The 18,516-nt window shown below is 42.4% G+C and overlaps 1 protein-coding gene across 1 annotated transcript in view; it reads right to left on the bottom strand.

Moving 5' to 3' along the window:
- LOC143285621 (short transient receptor potential channel 7-like) overlaps window positions 1-18,516 on the bottom strand; it is a 186,175-nt gene that overhangs the window by 13,647 nt on the left and 154,012 nt on the right. Inside the window, exons 8-15 of the mRNA XM_076593019.1 lie at window positions 15,382-15,519; window positions 12,957-13,071; window positions 11,807-11,946; window positions 9,443-9,542; window positions 7,083-7,234; window positions 5,038-5,192; window positions 3,433-3,631; window positions 155-409 (exon numbers count right to left, since the gene is read on the bottom strand). Of these exons, the coding sequence (XP_076449134.1) occupies window positions 155-409; window positions 3,433-3,631; window positions 5,038-5,192; window positions 7,083-7,234; window positions 9,443-9,542; window positions 11,807-11,946; window positions 12,957-13,071; window positions 15,382-15,519 (1,254 nt within the window). The remainder of the gene's footprint in view (window positions 1-154; window positions 410-3,432; window positions 3,632-5,037; window positions 5,193-7,082; window positions 7,235-9,442; window positions 9,543-11,806; window positions 11,947-12,956; window positions 13,072-15,381; window positions 15,520-18,516) is intronic.

The raw sequence follows: 18,516 nt of genomic DNA, 5'->3' as shown, positions 1-18,516 counted from the left end.
ATAGATAGATAGAGAGAGAGAGAGAGAGAGAGAGAGAGAGAGAGAGAGAGAGAGAGAAATAACACACCCACCCACCACAACGCCCACACCCCACACCCCACTATCCACCCTCCCCTCCCCGACACACACACATACACACACAACCCACCCACACCCACCTCCAACCCCCTCTTACCATGCCGTTAGAAGGGAACATCTCAATGTCCTTGATGCGGCCCGGATGACCCAGCGGAGGCTGCTCGTCCTTCTGGCAGCAGCAGAGACAGAGGCTGCAGAGCTTGGCCAGGAAGTAGAGGAGGCACTTGGGGCTGGGCACGATGTTGAAGGGCACGGGCAGCGTAGACTCCCCGCTGATGTACTCCATGTACAACTTGGTGCGCGCGAACTTCCACTCCGTGTCCGCTTCCGCCTGAGTAGTGTGAGCACCGTCAATAAATAAGACGAATGGATACACAGACATATGAATACATGAATTATGAATATTTGAATAGGTGGAGTGTTGGCCTGCAGGTAACGCGTCCGCCTAGGAAGCTAGAGAATCTGAGCGCACTGGTTCGAATCACACCGGCAGTCGCCAGTTTTTTTCCCCCCTCCACAAGACCTTGAGTGGTGGTCTGGGCGCTAGTCATTCGGATGACACGTGTTCAGCATGCATTTAGCGCACGTAAAAGAACCCACGGCAACAAAAGGGTTGTCCCTGGGAGTAAATTATATAGAAAAATCCACTTCGATAGGAAAAACAAATAAAATTACAGGCAGAAAAAATACAAAAAAAATGTGTTCCGCTCTCAGTGTAGTGACACACTCTCCCTAGGGAGAGCAGCCCAAATTTCACACAGAGAAATCTGTTGTGATGATAAGAGTAATACAAATACAAACGAATAAATGATGAATATATAAATAAACGAATAGACCCAGTCCCACTAGAAAACCCGGGAACAGCATCAGGAAGATCTCCCCGAACTGCAGAATGTCCTTGTGGTGAACATCGTGAATAATTAAGTGAATAGACAGATAGATAAGTATATAAATAAACGAATAGATGAATATAGTGCAGACAGCATGACAGACAGGTCTACAAAAGCACAGTCAAAGGGAAGCAACCACAGTTTTAGTCTTTGAATAAGGAGTTGTTTTCCCTTGGAGAGTTGTTTGAAAAGAGAATGTTATGAAACGGAGCCTAATGAATATTAATTGTGTCTTAGCTTACTATTTTACTCTTTGTCTATAAAAAAGAATAGTGTGGAGAAAGTTATTAGAAGTAATTATTTTTGTGGGTTGGAAATTGTTTTAGAAAAAGAAAACCAAGTCCTGTTTTCTTGAGTTGGAGAGTATCTTTTTTGACTGGCTGAGAATAATAATAATAATAATAATAATAATAATAATGGATACTTATATAGCACACTATCCAGAAATCTGCTCTAGGTGCTTTACAAAAACGCTTTTGTTAACATAAAACATCATATTTATGTTACATACACACACCAAAATGTGACTACACACACACACACACACACACACACACACACACACACACACGCACGCACATACACACACACACGCGCTGCATACATACATTTTAACATACATGTGTATCTAACAACTACCCTAACACATACGCACACATAGGCAGGCACAAACGTACATAAACACACGCACACGCACACACAATACACATTCATATACATGCATGTAGTTATGTACACATACATATGTATACACACATAGTCAAGCACAGCTAACGCAGGGAGGACTGCAAGCACATGTCAATCTGAGGAAACAAGTTGGCATAAAGAGCTTTTTTAATTCAAGGTTAGTAAGTTACATTAAGATCATAAGTTAATTAGACCAAAAGGTAAGCCTATATGTTGTTGCTGACTATGCCATGACTTAGACTAGACTAAGATACCAGATCAAGTTATAGTAGGTAGAATTGCATCTAGTTTACTATGTGCTTTTTGGCACGGGCAGCCATACTGAAATTTGGGTAGAGCCAATTGTGATTTTATAGAATATTTAGTAGGCTGTCTTGTTTGAAAGGGTATTTGAATAATTCTAAAACAAATTGAAAGGAGGTTTTTTTTGGTTTTTTTTTTTTATCCCAATGGTCTAACTCTATATTTCTTCTCATTTTCTATGTCTCCCATACCTATATTTTTTCTTTCACTTTCTGTTCAAAGGTCCATGATAACAATGTGTGATTAGGGTTCATAATTTAGTCCAATATTCCTGACAGTAGACTAATCACAGGTTAAAGTTAGTTGATAGATCTGTACAGTTTTAGGCCTATTCCGCTGAAAGAACTTTTTTTTGTTTCTTTGTTTATATAATGGCCCTTGCAGCGAAAAAGTGTGTGTGTGTGTGTGTGTGTGTGTGTGTGTGTGTGTGTGTGTGTGTAAACATATGTTTAATTTAACGTCCAGTCACACACACTGGTGTTTGTAGACAACGCTTTTGTATGTGTAACGTTTCTCTGTAAACGTCTGGGAAGTATGGGCGTCAATCTGAATTACGACTGGAACTACTACTGCTACTACTACTACTACTACTACTACTACTACTACTACTACTACTATTATTATGGTGTGGGGGTGGGGGCGGTGGGGAGGAGTGGGGGGGGGGGGGGGGGGGGGCGTGTAGGGGCGGGAAGCCGATCTGACGTATACAATTCTGGCTGGTCAGATTGGTTATCTCCCTTACCCCTCCAACAACTTCAGTCATCCAAAATGTAACAGGGTTGGGTTACATGGACGAACTTAGCAGCGCTAAGTTATTATCTTTATTATTATTATTATTATTATAAGTAGTAGTAGTAGGAGCAGCAGCAGCAGCAGCAGTAGTAGTAGTAGTAGTAGCAGGCTATTTTTCAACTCTTTCACCACTAAGTTTCTGCGTGAAAAACACTCCCCAGCGCCAAATATTTCAGATGCGATGCTCTCAGTAACAAGGTTTGGTTCATGGCAAAGAAACACGATGGACGTGTTCACTTCAAACTTGGTCAAGGTTAGCCATTTGTTCTATTGGTGAGAAACTGGCTACAGCGGTCAAGCTTTGCTGCAGTCTGTAACAATGGTCCTTTTAACATGATCCCTAAATTTCGACTGGAATCGCGTAAAAATTAATGGCGGTGCACTGTCTGGTCGACTAAAGTCGTCTATGGTGGTGAAAGAGTTAACTCTCTTCATACGAACGGCAAAAGAGACGACGTCAACAGCGTTTCACCTCAATTACCATCATCAAAATATTGCAAGCGGAAGGCTCTTATGCTAAAGAGGTGAATGTTGACAAAGAATACCACAATTCTGACGACGGAAGCTAAAGGTTGGGTCATTCAGACACTCACTGGACATCCGAGGGGTCTGTGCAGAGGAGAAGAGAGGACTGGCCGTACTGAGTGAGTTAATTAATTGATCGAATACCAAAACCACCAACCTGGATGATCTCAAAGGACTGGGACATCATGGCGATGAGCATGTTGAGCAGGACGATGACGATGGCACAGTTGTACACCCCGAAGAACCAGTAGCCCACGTTTTGGATGAAGTGGTTTTCGTACTCCCCCAGCTCCACCACAGATGGCTCCCCCCGTCCCAGCATGGACCAGAAGACTGTGCGGAAGGTGACGTCGGGTCTGTACCAAACAACCACCACCACACTTGTGGATTAGTCTGAGGTTGTTATTTTGTTGTTAATGTTGTTGATGTTATCGTCGTAGTAGTCGTTGTTGCTGCTGTTGTTGTTTTTGGTGGTGGAGCGTGTGTTATGTGTGTGTGTGTGTGTGTGTGTGTGTGTGTGTGTGTGTGTGTGTGTGTGTGTGTGTGTGTGTGTGTGTGTGTGTGACAGAGACAAAGAGACCGAAAAACAGATACAGAGACACAAACACACGCCTGTGTTATTTAATCGGGTTTCAGTCACGCAGACAGACAGGCACACACACACACACACACACACACACACACACACACACACACTCACAAACATATAACATTTTACTTGTATGAACGTTGCGTTTATTTACCCCGCCATGTAGGTAGCCATAGGACGTTTTCATGGATTTGCATGGGAGATAATCATTCTTGTTTCCACAGGTGACCGAACACTGACATGGATCACATCATCTTTTACGTGCGTATTAATTTGATCTTGTGCGTGCGAATACACACTAAAGAGGGTTCAGACACTAGCAAGACTGAACATAATTATGTTGACCTGGGAGATCGGAAAATAAAATCTACCCCCTTAACCCACCCAGGTGCGACGAAGGATCGAACTCATGAAAACACAGGACGAGGATTTAGCGCTCTGACCATCAGTCTGACCACTGCGCGACCCGTCGAAAACAATAACAAAATCATGACATTAATCAAGACAGTGGTATCAATGGCGACGATATCAACAACAACGACACGTGGAGTAATGACCTAGAGGTAACACTTCCGCCTAGGAAGCGAGAGAATCTGAACGCGCTGGTTCGAATCACGTTTCAATCGCCGATATTTTCTCCCCCTCCATTAGACCTTGAATGGTGGTCTGGACGCTAGTCATTTGGATGAGACGATAAACCGTGGTCCCGTGTGCAGCATGCACTTAGTGCACGTAAAAGAACCCACGGCAACAAAAGGGTTGTTCTTGGCAAAATTCTGTAAAAAAATCCACTTCGATAGAAAAAACAAACAAACAAAAAAAAAACTGCGTGCAGGAAAAAATACAAAAAAATGGGTGGCGCTGTAGTGTAGCGACGCACCCTCCCTGGGGAGAGCAGCCCGAATTTCACACAGAGAAATCTGTTGGGATAAAAAGAGAAAAAAAAGACACAGACAATAACAACAACGACAAAGATGAGGAAAAAAAAAAAAAGAAAAAAAAAAAAAGCTACTGACATGCCGAAGTACTGCTCAGCGTTGGTGGTGGTGTTGTTCTTGAAGAGCTCCATCGTCCGCCGTACCCTCATTCATCAAGACAGTCATATCAATGACGACGATATCAACAACAACAACGACAACGACGAGGACAACAAAACAACAAAAAGCTACTGACATGCCGAAGTACTGCTCAGCGTTGGTGGTGATGTTGTTCTCGAAGAGTTCCACCGTCCGTCGCACCCTCTTCGGGTAGTACCAGTACAGGTTGTGCAGCCCCACCAGGAAAGCCAGGAAGAGCACCAGGAAGATCACCCCGAACTTCAGGATGTCCTGGTGGGTGAGCACCGTCAATAAATAAAGTGAACTGACAGATAGATACATGCATATATGAATAAAAGAATAAACGAATATATAAATAAGCGAATAGACCCAGTCACACCAAAAAACAACAACAACAACCCACATCCGAGAACAGCTTCAGGAAGATCTCCCCGAACTTTAGAACATCCTGGTGGTGTGCACCGTGAATAAATAAGTGAATGGATAGATAGATAAATATATGAATAAACGAACGAACGAATGAATGAATGAATATATATGTTATATGTATATATATTATTTTTCTTTGGATTACACATCTATTCATTATATATATATATATATATATATATTGATTCATTCGTTCGTTCGTTTATTCATGTATCTATATATCTATTCTCTCTCTCTCTCTCTCTCTCTCTCTCTCTCTCTCTCTCTCTCTGTATATATATATATATATATATATATATGTGTGTGTGTGTGTGTGTGTGTGTGTGTGCGTGAATAGACGTGGAATCGAAAGAAAAAAAAAGAAAAAAAATTAAATTAATGAATAAATGAATAAATAAATAAATAGATAAATAAATTAACGAATAAATGATAGAAAAAGGAATACTTAACACACGCACACACACATACACACACACACACACACACACACACACACACACACACACACACACCTCTATATATTTCTATGTGTGTGTGTGTGTGTGTGTGTGTGTGTGTGTGTGTGTGTGTGTGTGTGTGTGTGTGTGTGCACGCGCTCGGATAGACCCAGTCCCACCAAAAAAAGAAGAAAAAAAGCCAGGAACAGGACCAGGATGATCACCCCCGAACTCCAGAATGTCCTGGTAGTGAACATCGTGAATGAGTAAGTAAATAGACAGATGTACAGATGAGTACATGATCAGTATCAGTATCAGTAGCTCAAGGAGGCGTCACTGCGTTCGGACAAATCCATATACGCTACACCACATCTGCCAAGCAGATGCCTGACCAGCAGCGTAACCCAACGCGCTTAGTCAGGCCTTGAGAAAAAAAAAAGCAAAAAAAGCGTACATACATAAATAAATAAATAATAATTATGATGAAAAAAAAAGAAAAAAAAGGTAGTAGTAATGAAAATAATGATAAAATCATAATAATAATAATAATAATAAATAAATAAATAATTAAATAAATAAGACAACAATGATGATAAATAAGCAAATAAATATAAAACATGAAGACACACATTCACACATACACCCACACATGCATAACAGATATACCCCCCAAACGCAGTTTCATAGATATGAAAGCACAGTCAAATATATATAAACGTACATGAGCTCCAACACACACACACACACACACACACACACACACACACACACACACACACCACAAATTTCCCTGAGTACATGAATAAACAAATAAACGAATAAATGAATATTCGAATAAACCTATTGGCCCGGTCCCACCACAGAAGCTAAGAACAGCACCAGGAAGATCACCCCGAGCTTCAGAATGCCCTGGTACAAACTGTGAATAAATAAGTGACAGGATGAATGAGTTAATCGATAAAATGCCAAACAGGTGCTCGAACGAGTAATTGAACCGATAAGTAGAGGAATAGATATAAGAACAGATAAAAAAATATGATAAGAAAATCAACTAATTAATGCCTGAATACCCACATCAACGAACGCAAAGACACAGACAGGCAGATGGACAGACAGACAAACAAACACGCACACTAGCCCACATCCTCCCCTCCCCCACACCCACACCCCCCACAAAACACACAAACACATTCCTCCCCTCAACATCCCTCTATACACACGCGCCCTCCCCCCCACCTCCTCCCCCTCGGACACCCACACACACACAAAAATATCAAGGTCCAGTCCAACTCACAGTGACCATTCGGGCAAGCGAAATCTGCATGGGGCCAAACAGCTCGTTGGCAGGGAGAACGAAGGACACACGCGCAAAGCTGATGATGTTGGCCAGGGCGAAACAGGCCTCTGCCATGTGTTGCGGATCGAAACTGTCCCAGTAGAACCGATCTGAAAACAGTAATGTGGGAACATAATGTTGTATTGTGTTGTGTTGTGTTGTGTTGTATTGTATTGTATTGTATTGTATTGTATTGTATTGTATTGTATTGTATTGCATTGTATTGTATTGCATATTGTGTTGTGTTGTGTTGTGTCATGCTGAGTTGTGTATTGTATTGTATTGTATTTTGTGTTGTGTTGTGTTTGTGTTGTGTCGTGTCATGTGTTGTATTGCATTGCATTGTATTGTATTGTATTGTATTTTGTGTTGTGTTGTGTTGTGCCATGCTGAGTTGTGTATTGTATTGTATGTATTGTATTGTATTTCATTGTATTTGGTTGTATTTTGTGTTGTGTTGTGTCGTGCTGAGTTGCGTATTGTATTGTATTGTATTGTATTGTATTGTATTGTATTGTGTGTTGTGTTGTGTTGTGTCATGCTGAGTTGCGTATTGTATTGTATTGTATTGTATTGCATTGTATTGTATTGTATTGTATTGCATTGTATTGTATTGCATTGTATTGCATTGTATTGTATTGTATTGTATTGTATTGTGTTGTGTTGTGTTGTGTTGTGTCATGTTGAGTTATGCTGAGTTGTGTATTGTATTGTATTTCGTATTGTATTGTGTTGTATTGTATTGCATTGTATTGTATTCTATTGTATTGTATTTTGTGTTGTGTTGTGTCATGCTGAGTTGTATTGTATTGTATTGTATTGTATTTCTCTTTTTTTATCACAACAGATTTCTCTGTGTGAAATTCGGGCTGCTCTCCCTGGGGAGAGCATGTCGCTACACTGAGAGCGCCACCCATTTTTTGTGTGCATTTTTTCCTGCGTGCAGTTTTATTTCTCTTTCATATCGAAGTGGATTTTTCAAAAGAATTTTGCCGGGGACAACCATTTTGTGGCCGTGGGTTCTTTTGCGTGCGTTAAGTGCATGCTGCACACTGGACCTCGTTTATCGTGTCATCCGGATGACTAGCGTCCAGACCACCACTCAAGGTCTAGTGGAGGGGGAGAAAATATTGGCGACTGTACCGTGATTCGAACCAGTGTGCTCAGATTCTCTCGCTGCCAAGGCGGACGGTGTTGTGTGTTGTATTGTGTTGTGTTGTGTTGTGCTTAGGTGTGTTGTATTACATTGTATGATATTGCATTGTATCGTGACTTGTCTTGTCTTGTCTTGTCTTACTTTGCATTGCATTCTACTGTATTGTATTATTTTTTTTTCTCACAGCAGACTTGTGTGAAATTCGCGCTGTTCTCCCATGGGAAAAGCACATCGCTACACTGCAGCATCATCCATTCCTTTTTCTTCTTCTTCTTCTTTTTTTTTTTTTTAAAATATGCCTGGAAGTGTGATTGTTTTCAGATCAAAGTGGAATTATCGACCTCTTTGGAGTCCGATCACCCCAGATCGCCTTGAATACAATTGGCATCGTGCTCACAATCAGTTACACAATGGCCATATGAGGTGGTCATGCACCAGTAGCACAAAAAAAGAACAACCCCCCAAAAAAACAAAACAAAACAAAACAAAACCCCACAAAAAACAAGAAAACAACAACAAACAAACAACAACAACAACAAAAAACAACAACAAACAAACAAAAAAACAAAACAAAAAAAACCCTCAAAAACAAAACAAAAACAAAAACAAACAAAAACCAAAAACCAAGCCAAAACAAAACAAACATACAACACCCCCCCCTCCCCCCAAAAAACAACAACAACAACAACAAAACAACGAAAAAACATCAAACAAACCAAAAACAAACAAACAAACAACAACAAAAAAAAACAAACAAACAAACAAGCAAAAAGAAAAAAAGAAAAAAAAAAAAAAAAGAAAAAGAAAGAAAGAAAGAAAAACAAAAACAAAAAACCCCCCACCAAAAACAACGACAACAAAACCCTAAACTAACTACGCATTTATTAAACAGTTTTTAGCAAAATAAATTTTTTTGTTTTTATTATTGTTATTGCAACAACAAAACCCTAAAAAAACTATGCATTTATCAACCAGTTTATAACAAATTATTTTTTTTAATATATTTTTATCATTGTTTATTGTATACGTGCTAGAAGAGAAAGGGTATTGATCCTAATTGTAAATAAGGACGTATTCACAAGAAGAATTTGTATTAAAAAAAAAAAAAAAAAAAAGTCCCATAAGACTAAAATGGACGTGACCATAGACCAAGGGAGCTCACCTGCTATCAACCAATAAAGATGTAGCTGGGCTTGGTTGTTTCCCTTTAACAACTCGTCCCACGGCTCCTTGGCTTGAAAATACACCAAGGAGAAATTCACCTGCAAAAAATCAAACCAAACAACAAAAATCCCGAGATGCAAGAAAGTGGGACTTCTTTGTGCAATTACATAGCGAAATAGCGAAAAAAAGAAAAAAAAAGAAAAAAAAGAAGAAAAAGCTCAGTGGAATTATTCCGTTAGCTATGCAAACATATGGCAGAGAAACCTGTTTTCACTTTAAAATATTTTCATGTTCCTAGGGTGTTTCCTACAATTCATTACACACCCGGCCCCTTCATTCTCCTAACTTTTATTCGTTCTTTTTTTTTTTTTTTTTATTTTTTTAAATGTTGCATTAGTAATCTATATATACGCCGACAGTCAACTTTGTGTGTGACGGGACATTAATGAAGCAAAGTTTCTTACAAACTGTCAATATCAATACTCTACACTAAATTCTAACAGCGAACAGTGTGAGAGAGAGAGAGAGAGAGAGAGAGAGAGAGAGAGAACAGAATAGAATAGAATGAAATAGATTAGAACAGAATGTTTCCATTGTCATAAAATCTCAAGGTTTGTGAAACACAAGAAAACATAAACATGAGCATATTTTGAAAAAAACAAGAGAGGCAAGGCCTTCATGACTCACTTGTGATACACTTAAAAAAAAAAAATCTAATCGTTAAAATGTGTTTTGTATTTGTTATTATAAAGCTTCGGGTTAAAAGAAAAAGAAAAGTCCTAACGGCAGATTTGAACCCTGCGTGTGTGGGTGAGAAGAAACTGTCTTACCCATTACACTATCGTGGCTCCTTAACTGACGTTCAAAAATATAATATTTAAACTTGCTTTTTGAAAGGGCGATAAATCGATTGCGGTATTCCCAGTGAGAACGCTGTTTAAATCATATTATTCTGGTGTATCTTGGGCATTCAAAAAATCTTTAAGGGCAATCAAAAATTCTTTTTAAATCCGCGGTAAAAGAGACGTGGCTATCACACTGCAACATTTAGCCGTTTTCTCTGGATCTAGATAGATGTACTAGTTTAGTTACACCCGGTTGACATGGTCGATTCAATTTCTCTTTTATGTTCATTCTACTTTTATAGTTTTAAAGTTGATATGAAAATTGAGTATTTTGTTAAACCAATAACATGTAGAGCCAAGTACAAGTACTTCTAAACGTCGTATGAAGTGACTTCGAATGAAGTGGACTTCATTTTGAGAAAAGTCAAGACTGGAAATTTTTGCGTTTCATCAATTCAAGGGTATTAACTCTCATGGTTTATTATTTTTAACTGTGAATTCCGACTGATTCTGTGGATATTTTTTATGGCAGTTTGGGGCACAATCCAGTAAGTGATGAGGCGTTCACAAATCTTTCCCTGAATAAATATTTAACGGTCTCCTTCTCCAACTTTCCATCACATGTTATCATGTATTGTCAATTGAATATAGGATTGAACGGGCAGGTCAACAACTTGAAACAAAATTGATTTTTGCCCATAACCTTCAGGGCTCAGCCAATAGATCTATACAGTCTACTTGTTGTATTGATTTTAGTATTTTCCGAAAAAAAGACCACTTGGGCGAATGAACATAGTGAGAGTAAAACACACAAGCTTTTTATGTATGGAGTATAATTTCAAAATATAATGTTTAAGATGAGAAAGATCAGTTTAAAGCAAATTAAGCCCCCTAGCCTTAATTACAGATTAATTTCCCTTTTTTACTATCTGCACCAAAGACATGCAAAATAAATATAACTTCCATGTTTAGCAAAAGAAGTTCCTGTTTGAACAAAAAATGATAAAAATGACTGCTCTTGTTGTTGTGTCCGAATATCAGATCAAAGTGCCAAATTTAGAGAGAGAGAGAGAGAGAGAGAGAGAGACCCAGTAAATTCAGTTTGCATATAATTTGGCTTCATTTTAAATTTTTTGTGGCCATTCAGAGGTGCAATATTGTTTTAAACAAGATGACTGGAAAGAACTGAATTTTTCCTATTTTTATGCCAAATTTGGTGTCAACTGACAAAGTATTTGCAGAGAAAATGGCAATGTTAAAGTTTACCATGGACACACAGACCCCCCCCATCCCCCCCCCCTACACACACACACACAGACAACCGAACACCGGGTTAAAACATAGACTCACTTTGTTTACACAAGTGAGTCAAAAAGGAAAACATTCGTGAACAAATTTCGCCAGCTTTAGCTGTAATTCTTTAAGTAAGATCAGTTCACTGGGCTTGGTATTTAGACGACATATAATAATTACATCGTCAAAGACGTTTGTGTGACGTCAATTCCTTTCTTCCTCACCTTGGCTATGACGACATATCTGAGGGAGAAGGAGATGACGTAAAAAGTCAGCACGAAGGTGTCGAGGTAGTTGTAGAGAGAGTCGAAGTAGTTGATCAGCCCGTCTCCGTAAAGCTGCTTGATCTCTTGCCACACCATCCCTTCAATAGAATAGAATAGAAAGAATAGAATAGATTAGACGAGAGTAGTTGATCAGCCCGACTCTGGACTGCTACTTGACCTCTTGCCACACCATCTTTTCAACAGTATAGAATAGACGAAAGTAGTTGATCAGCTCGTCTCTGTAAAGCTGCTTGATCTCTTGCCACACCATCCCTTCCACAGAATAGAATAGCATAGAATAGACGATCGATGATCAGCCAGTCTTTGTAAAGCTGCTTGACCTTTTGCCACACCATCCCTTCAATAGAATAGAATGGAATAGAACAGAACAGAACAGAACAGAACAGAATAGAATAGAATAGAATAGAATAGAATAGACGAAAGTAGTTGATCAGCCCGACTCTGTACTGCTACTTGACCTCTTGCCACACCATCTTTTCAACAGAACAGAATAGAATAGAATAGAATAGAATAGAATAGAATAGAATAGAACAGATATACGTAGTTGATCAGCCAGCTGCTTTACCTCTTGGCACACAATCTCTTCAATAGACCAGACTAGTCTAGTCTAGTCTAGACTAGACTAGACTAAATTAGACTATACAAGACTAGAACTGACAAACGTAGTTGATCAGCCCGTCTCTGCATAACTGCTTTACCTCTTCCAACACCATCCCTGCAATAGAATAGAATAGAATAGGCTGGAATGAATTGAATAGAATAGACTGGGATGAATAGAACAGGCTGGGACGAATAGAATAGAATAGAATAAACGCTGATGGTGTGGCGATCACTGTTAGTGCTGTGATATTTCAACATTTCTCCGCAAAATAGATATCAGTGAAACACCGCATGCACACACACACACACACACACACACACACACACACACACACACACACACAAGCACACACACGCACACACACACACACACACACACACACACACACAGACACTCACACACACACACACACACACACACACACACACACACACACACAGAGCCACCCTACCCCCCAACCCCCAATCCCCCCACAAGCCAACTGACCAACGATCCAGAGCGTAATCAGCAGATGGATGATCTCAGGCTGAAAGGTTCGGATGACGAAGTCTGCAGGCCACTTTCCTGTCACGTTGCGGAACACCTCATAGTGACGGAACACCTGTAACAGCAACCCCCCCCCAAAAAAAAAACAAACAAAACCCCCCAAAACAAAAAAAGGACTAGATCAAAACACCACCACTCACAGTAACAACAACCACCGTAACAACAGAAACAACAAAAAAACAAAAGCAAAGCAAAACAAAACAAACGCCACCACCAAAGCACAACACCACCACCAAAGCACACCACTAATGCACACAACCACCAAAGCACAACTCCAATCAAAGTGCACCACCACCACCAAAGCATACCACCACCAAAGCACACCATCACCAAAGCACACCACCACCATCAAAGCACACCACCACTACCAAAGCACACCTCCAACCAAAGCACACCACCACCAAAGCACACCACCACCACCAAAGCACACCACCACCACCACCACCACCAAAGCACAGCACACCACCACCACCGAAGCACGCCACCACCACCACAGCACACCACCACCACCAAAGCACAGCACACCACCACCACCACCACCACCAAAGCACACCACCACCACCACAGCACACCACCACCACCACCAAAGCACACCACCACCACCACAGCACACCATCACCACCACCACAGCACACCACCACCACCACAAAAGCACGCCACCACCACCACAGCACACCATCACCACCAAAGCACAGCACTCCACCACCACCACCAAAGCACACCACCTACACCACCACAGCACGCCACCACCACAGCACACCACCACCACCACCAAAGCACACCACCACCACCACCACAGCACACCACCACCACCAAAGCACACCACCACCACCACAGCACACCACCACCACCACAGCACACCACCACCACCACCACAGCACACCACCACCACCACAGCACACCACCACCACCACAGCACACCACCACCACCACAGCACTCCACCACCTCCACCACAGCACACCACCACCACCACCACCACCACTACCACCACAGCACACCACCACCACCACCACCACCACTACCACCACAGCACACCACCACCACCACCACCACCACTACCACCACAGCACACCACCACCACAGCACCACAGCACACCACCACCACCACCACCACTACCACCACAGCACACCACCACCACCACCACCACTACCACCACAGCACACCACCACCACAGCACACCACCATCACCACCACCACCACTACCACCACAGCACACCACCACCACCACCACCACCACTACCACCACAGCACACCACCACCACAGCACACCACCACCACCACCACAGCACGCCACCACCACCACCACCACTACCACCACAGCACACCACCACCACAGCACACCACCACCACCACCACAGCACACCACCACCACCACAGCACACCACCACCACCACCACCACCACTACCACCACAGCACACCACCACCACCACCACAGCACACCACCACCACAGCACCACAGAACCAACAATCACCACCACGACCACCATCAACACCAATACCAACGCAACAACAACAACAATACCAAAATACCACGACCACCACCACTACCACACCACGACGACGACGACGACCACCACCACCACCACCACCACCACCAACAACAACGAAAAATGACAGCAACCACGTATTGTTTTCTATGACTCTTGATGGAGATAAAATAACAAACAAACACAAACTTGGAAAGGCGCAATAGCCGAATGGTTTAAGCGTTGGACTTCAATCTGAAGGTCCCGGGTTCGAATCTCGGTGACGGCGCCTGGTGGGTTAGAGGCGGAGATTTTTCCGATATCCCAGGTCAACATATGTGCAGACCTACTGGTGCCCAAACCCCCTTCGTGTGTATACGCACGCAGAAGATCAAATACGCACGTTAAAGATCCTGTAATCCATGTCAGCGTTCGGTGGGTTATGAAAACGAGAACATACCCAGCATGCGCACACCCACGAAAACGGTGTATGGCTGCCTACATGGCGGGATAAAAACAAAACAAAAAACAAACAAACAAAAAAACAACAACAAGAAACAAAAACAAACAAACAAACAACAACAACGACAAAACAAACAAAAAACAAACACAAAAAAACAAACAAACAAACAAAAACCGGTCATATACGTAAAATGTTACATGTCTGTGTGTGTAACTGTGCGTGCCTGAAATGTAATTGAATGACACAGGAAACGAATGATGAGCGCCAAGTGGCAGCCGTCAGTCGGCTCTACCCAGGTAGGCAGCCTGTTGTGCAAATGACCCCGTGTTTGTAAAGCGCTTAGAGTTTGGTCTCTGACCGAGGATAGGCGCTAGAATATAAGTATCCATACCAATCAATCAACCATGAAAAGAGGGAGGAGGTGGTAGCAGACCTGAGGGAAGGTGGACAGGTGCTTGTGGGCGGACGGTCTCTCCATGGCTGTGGAGATGAGGATCATGAGGAGGAAGGTGACGAAGGACATGGTCTGACCGATGAACTTCACGCAAGGACAGCGCAGAAATTCGCCCACCTGCGAAATAAGCTCAGAAAAGTCAGAAACCACCACCACCAAAGCACGCCACCACCACCACCACAGCACACCATCACCACCACCACCACCACCACCACAGCACGCCACCACCACCACAGCACACCACCACCACCACCAAAGCACACCACCACCAACACAGCACGCCACCACCAACACACCACACCACCACCACCACAGCACACCACCACCACCACCAAAGCACACCACCACCACCACAGCACACCACCACCACAGCACACCACCACCACCACCAAAGCACACCACCACCACCAAAGCACGCCACCACCACAGCACACCACCACCAACACAGCACGCCACCACCAACACACCACACCACCACCACCAAAGCACAGCACACCACCACCACCACAGCACACCACCACCACCAAAGCCCGCCACCACCAACACACCACACCACCACCACCAAAGCACAGCACACCACCACCAACACAGCACGCCACCACCAACACAGCACGCCACCACCAACACACCACACCACCACCACCAAAGCACAGCACACCACCACCAACACAGCACACCACCACCACCACAGCACACCACCACCACCATAGCACACCACCACCACCATAGCACACCACCACCACCACAGCACACCACCACCACCATAGCACACCACCACCACCATAGCACACCACCACCACCACCACACCACACTCAGAAACTCAGAAAACAAAAAAGTTTAACTCATTCAGTACGGCCAGTCCTCTCTTCTCCTCTACACAGACCCCTCAGATGTCCAGTGGCTGTCTGAATGACCCAACCTTTAGCTTCCGTAGTCAGAATTGTGGTATTCTTTGTCAACATTCACCTCTTCAGTATAAGAGCCTTCCGCTTGCAATATTTTGATGATGGTAATTGGGGTGAAACGCTGTTAACGTCGTCTCTTTCGCCGTTCGTATGGAAAGAGTTAATGTACATCGGCCTTGTTGGGCCACAATACAATGAGAAAGGGTGGGTGAGTGAAGGTGACGTTTGATAACACATTGTGTTACCTCTAGAAAATGACAAAATAAATGCACAATCCTACGAGAGAGAGAGAGAGAGAGAGAGAGAGAGAGAGAGAGAGAGAGACAGAGAGAGAGAGAGAGAGAGAGAGACAGAGACACAGAGAGAGAGACAGACAGAAAGAGAGACAGAGAGACGCAGAGAGAGAGAGACAGATAGAGACAGAGAGATAGAGAGATAGATAGAGATAGAGATAGAGAGAGAGAGAGAGAGAGAGAGAGAGAGAGAGAGAGAGAGATTAGACATAGGAGATGGAACATAAAAGGAACACAGACAAAGATACCAACAGATGCAGAGAAGAAGTGAGGGAGAAGAGAAAGTGAGAAAGTGAGGGAGGGAAGAAGGTAGAAAGAGAGGTGAGAGAGAGAGAGAGAGAGAGAGAGAGAGAGAGAGAGAGAGAGAGAGAGAGAGATTAGACATAGGAGATGGAACATAAAAGGAACACAGACAAAGATACCAACAGATGCAGAGAAGAAGTGAGGGAGAAGAGAAAGTGAGGGAGGGAAGAAGGTAGAAACAGAGGTGAGAGAGAGAGAGAGAGAGAGAGAGAGAGAGAGAGAGAGAGAGAGAGAGAGAGATTAGACATAGGAGATGGAACATAAAAGGAACACAGACAAAGATACCAACAGATGCAGAGAAGAAGTGAGGGAGAAGAGAAAGTGAGAAAGTGAGGGAGGGAAGAAGGTAGAAAGAGAGGTGAGAGAGAGAGAGAGAGAGAGAGAGAGAGAGAGAGAGAGAGAGAGAGAGAGAGAGAGAGAGAGATTCAAAAGATTCAAAGATTCAAAAAACTTTATTACTCAAGGATAAAGATTTTAGGCATTGCCTAGTCTTCCAATCTGTCCTTGTGACAACAAAAACAGTAACGATAAGAGAGAGAGAGAGAGAGAGAGAGAGAGAGAGAGAGAGAGAGAGAGAGAGAGAGAGAGAGAGATTAGACGTAGGAGATGGGACATAAAAGGAACACAGACAAAGATACCAACAGATGCAGAGAAGAAGTGAGGGAGAAGAGAAAGTGAGAAAGTGAGGGAGGGAAGAAGGTAAAAAGAGAGTTGGGAGAGTGAGAGAGAGAGAGAGAGAGAGAGAGAGAGAGAGAGAGAGAGAGAGAGAGAGAGAGAGAGAACTAACGAACATTTTAATGAGGAAAGTGCACTAAACATTACGAACGAACGAGCTTTTCAATGAGGGAACTGGAAACGGAATAGTCATAATTAATGAACGAACGTTTCTGATTAGGGAAATGGATTAATCATAACGAGCGAATGAACTTAAAAAAAAAAAAAAAAATTAAATGAGAGAATGCAATAAGCATGGCGAACGAACTGTTAGTTAATGAGGGAAGTCAAATAAGCATGATTAAAAAACCACACCAAAACCCCCCCAAAAAACCACCCCCCAAAAACTTTTTCAGTATGGGGAGTGGAATATGCACGACAAACGATCGAATTTATTCTAATGATGGACAGGAAATGAACATCAATCAATCAATCAAATCAATCAAAAACACTGTATTAATCGACATAGAAAGAAACTTGAGCCATCACATCACATTCATGACGAACAAACAAACGTTTCTAAAAGGAGTGGAGTGAAATATGCATGACGAACGCACGAACATGTCTTTTTATGGGGGATGTGGAATAATGATGTGCATACCTGAAAAAAAAAAAAAAAAAAAAATCCAGCCTTCCGGGCAAAGAGAAAATCAAATCAAATCATTTATAAAAAATAACATACAGTAATTGACAGGGGATGGGGAGTAGAGGGAAGGGCTAGGGTCTCTCTCTCTTTTTTTGGTCTGCCCTATCATCTGCACCGTTTCAGTGGCATTACTCCCACGCCGCTCATTCCGAGTCCCCCATACACGACCACACTCGGGTTCGTCTGTCAGTTCGTTTGTCTCAGTCCCAGCATTTAACGTGTATTCTCGCTTAAAAAAAAAAAAATCATTAT

The sequence above is a fragment of the Babylonia areolata genome, chromosome 9 (assembly GCF_041734735.1).
Source record: "Babylonia areolata isolate BAREFJ2019XMU chromosome 9, ASM4173473v1, whole genome shotgun sequence".
In the NCBI taxonomy this organism is placed as follows: Eukaryota; Metazoa; Mollusca; class Gastropoda; order Neogastropoda; family Buccinidae; genus Babylonia; species Babylonia areolata.
Note: the sequence above shows the minus strand (reverse complement) of the source record. Positions and strands in the feature narration are given on the sequence as shown.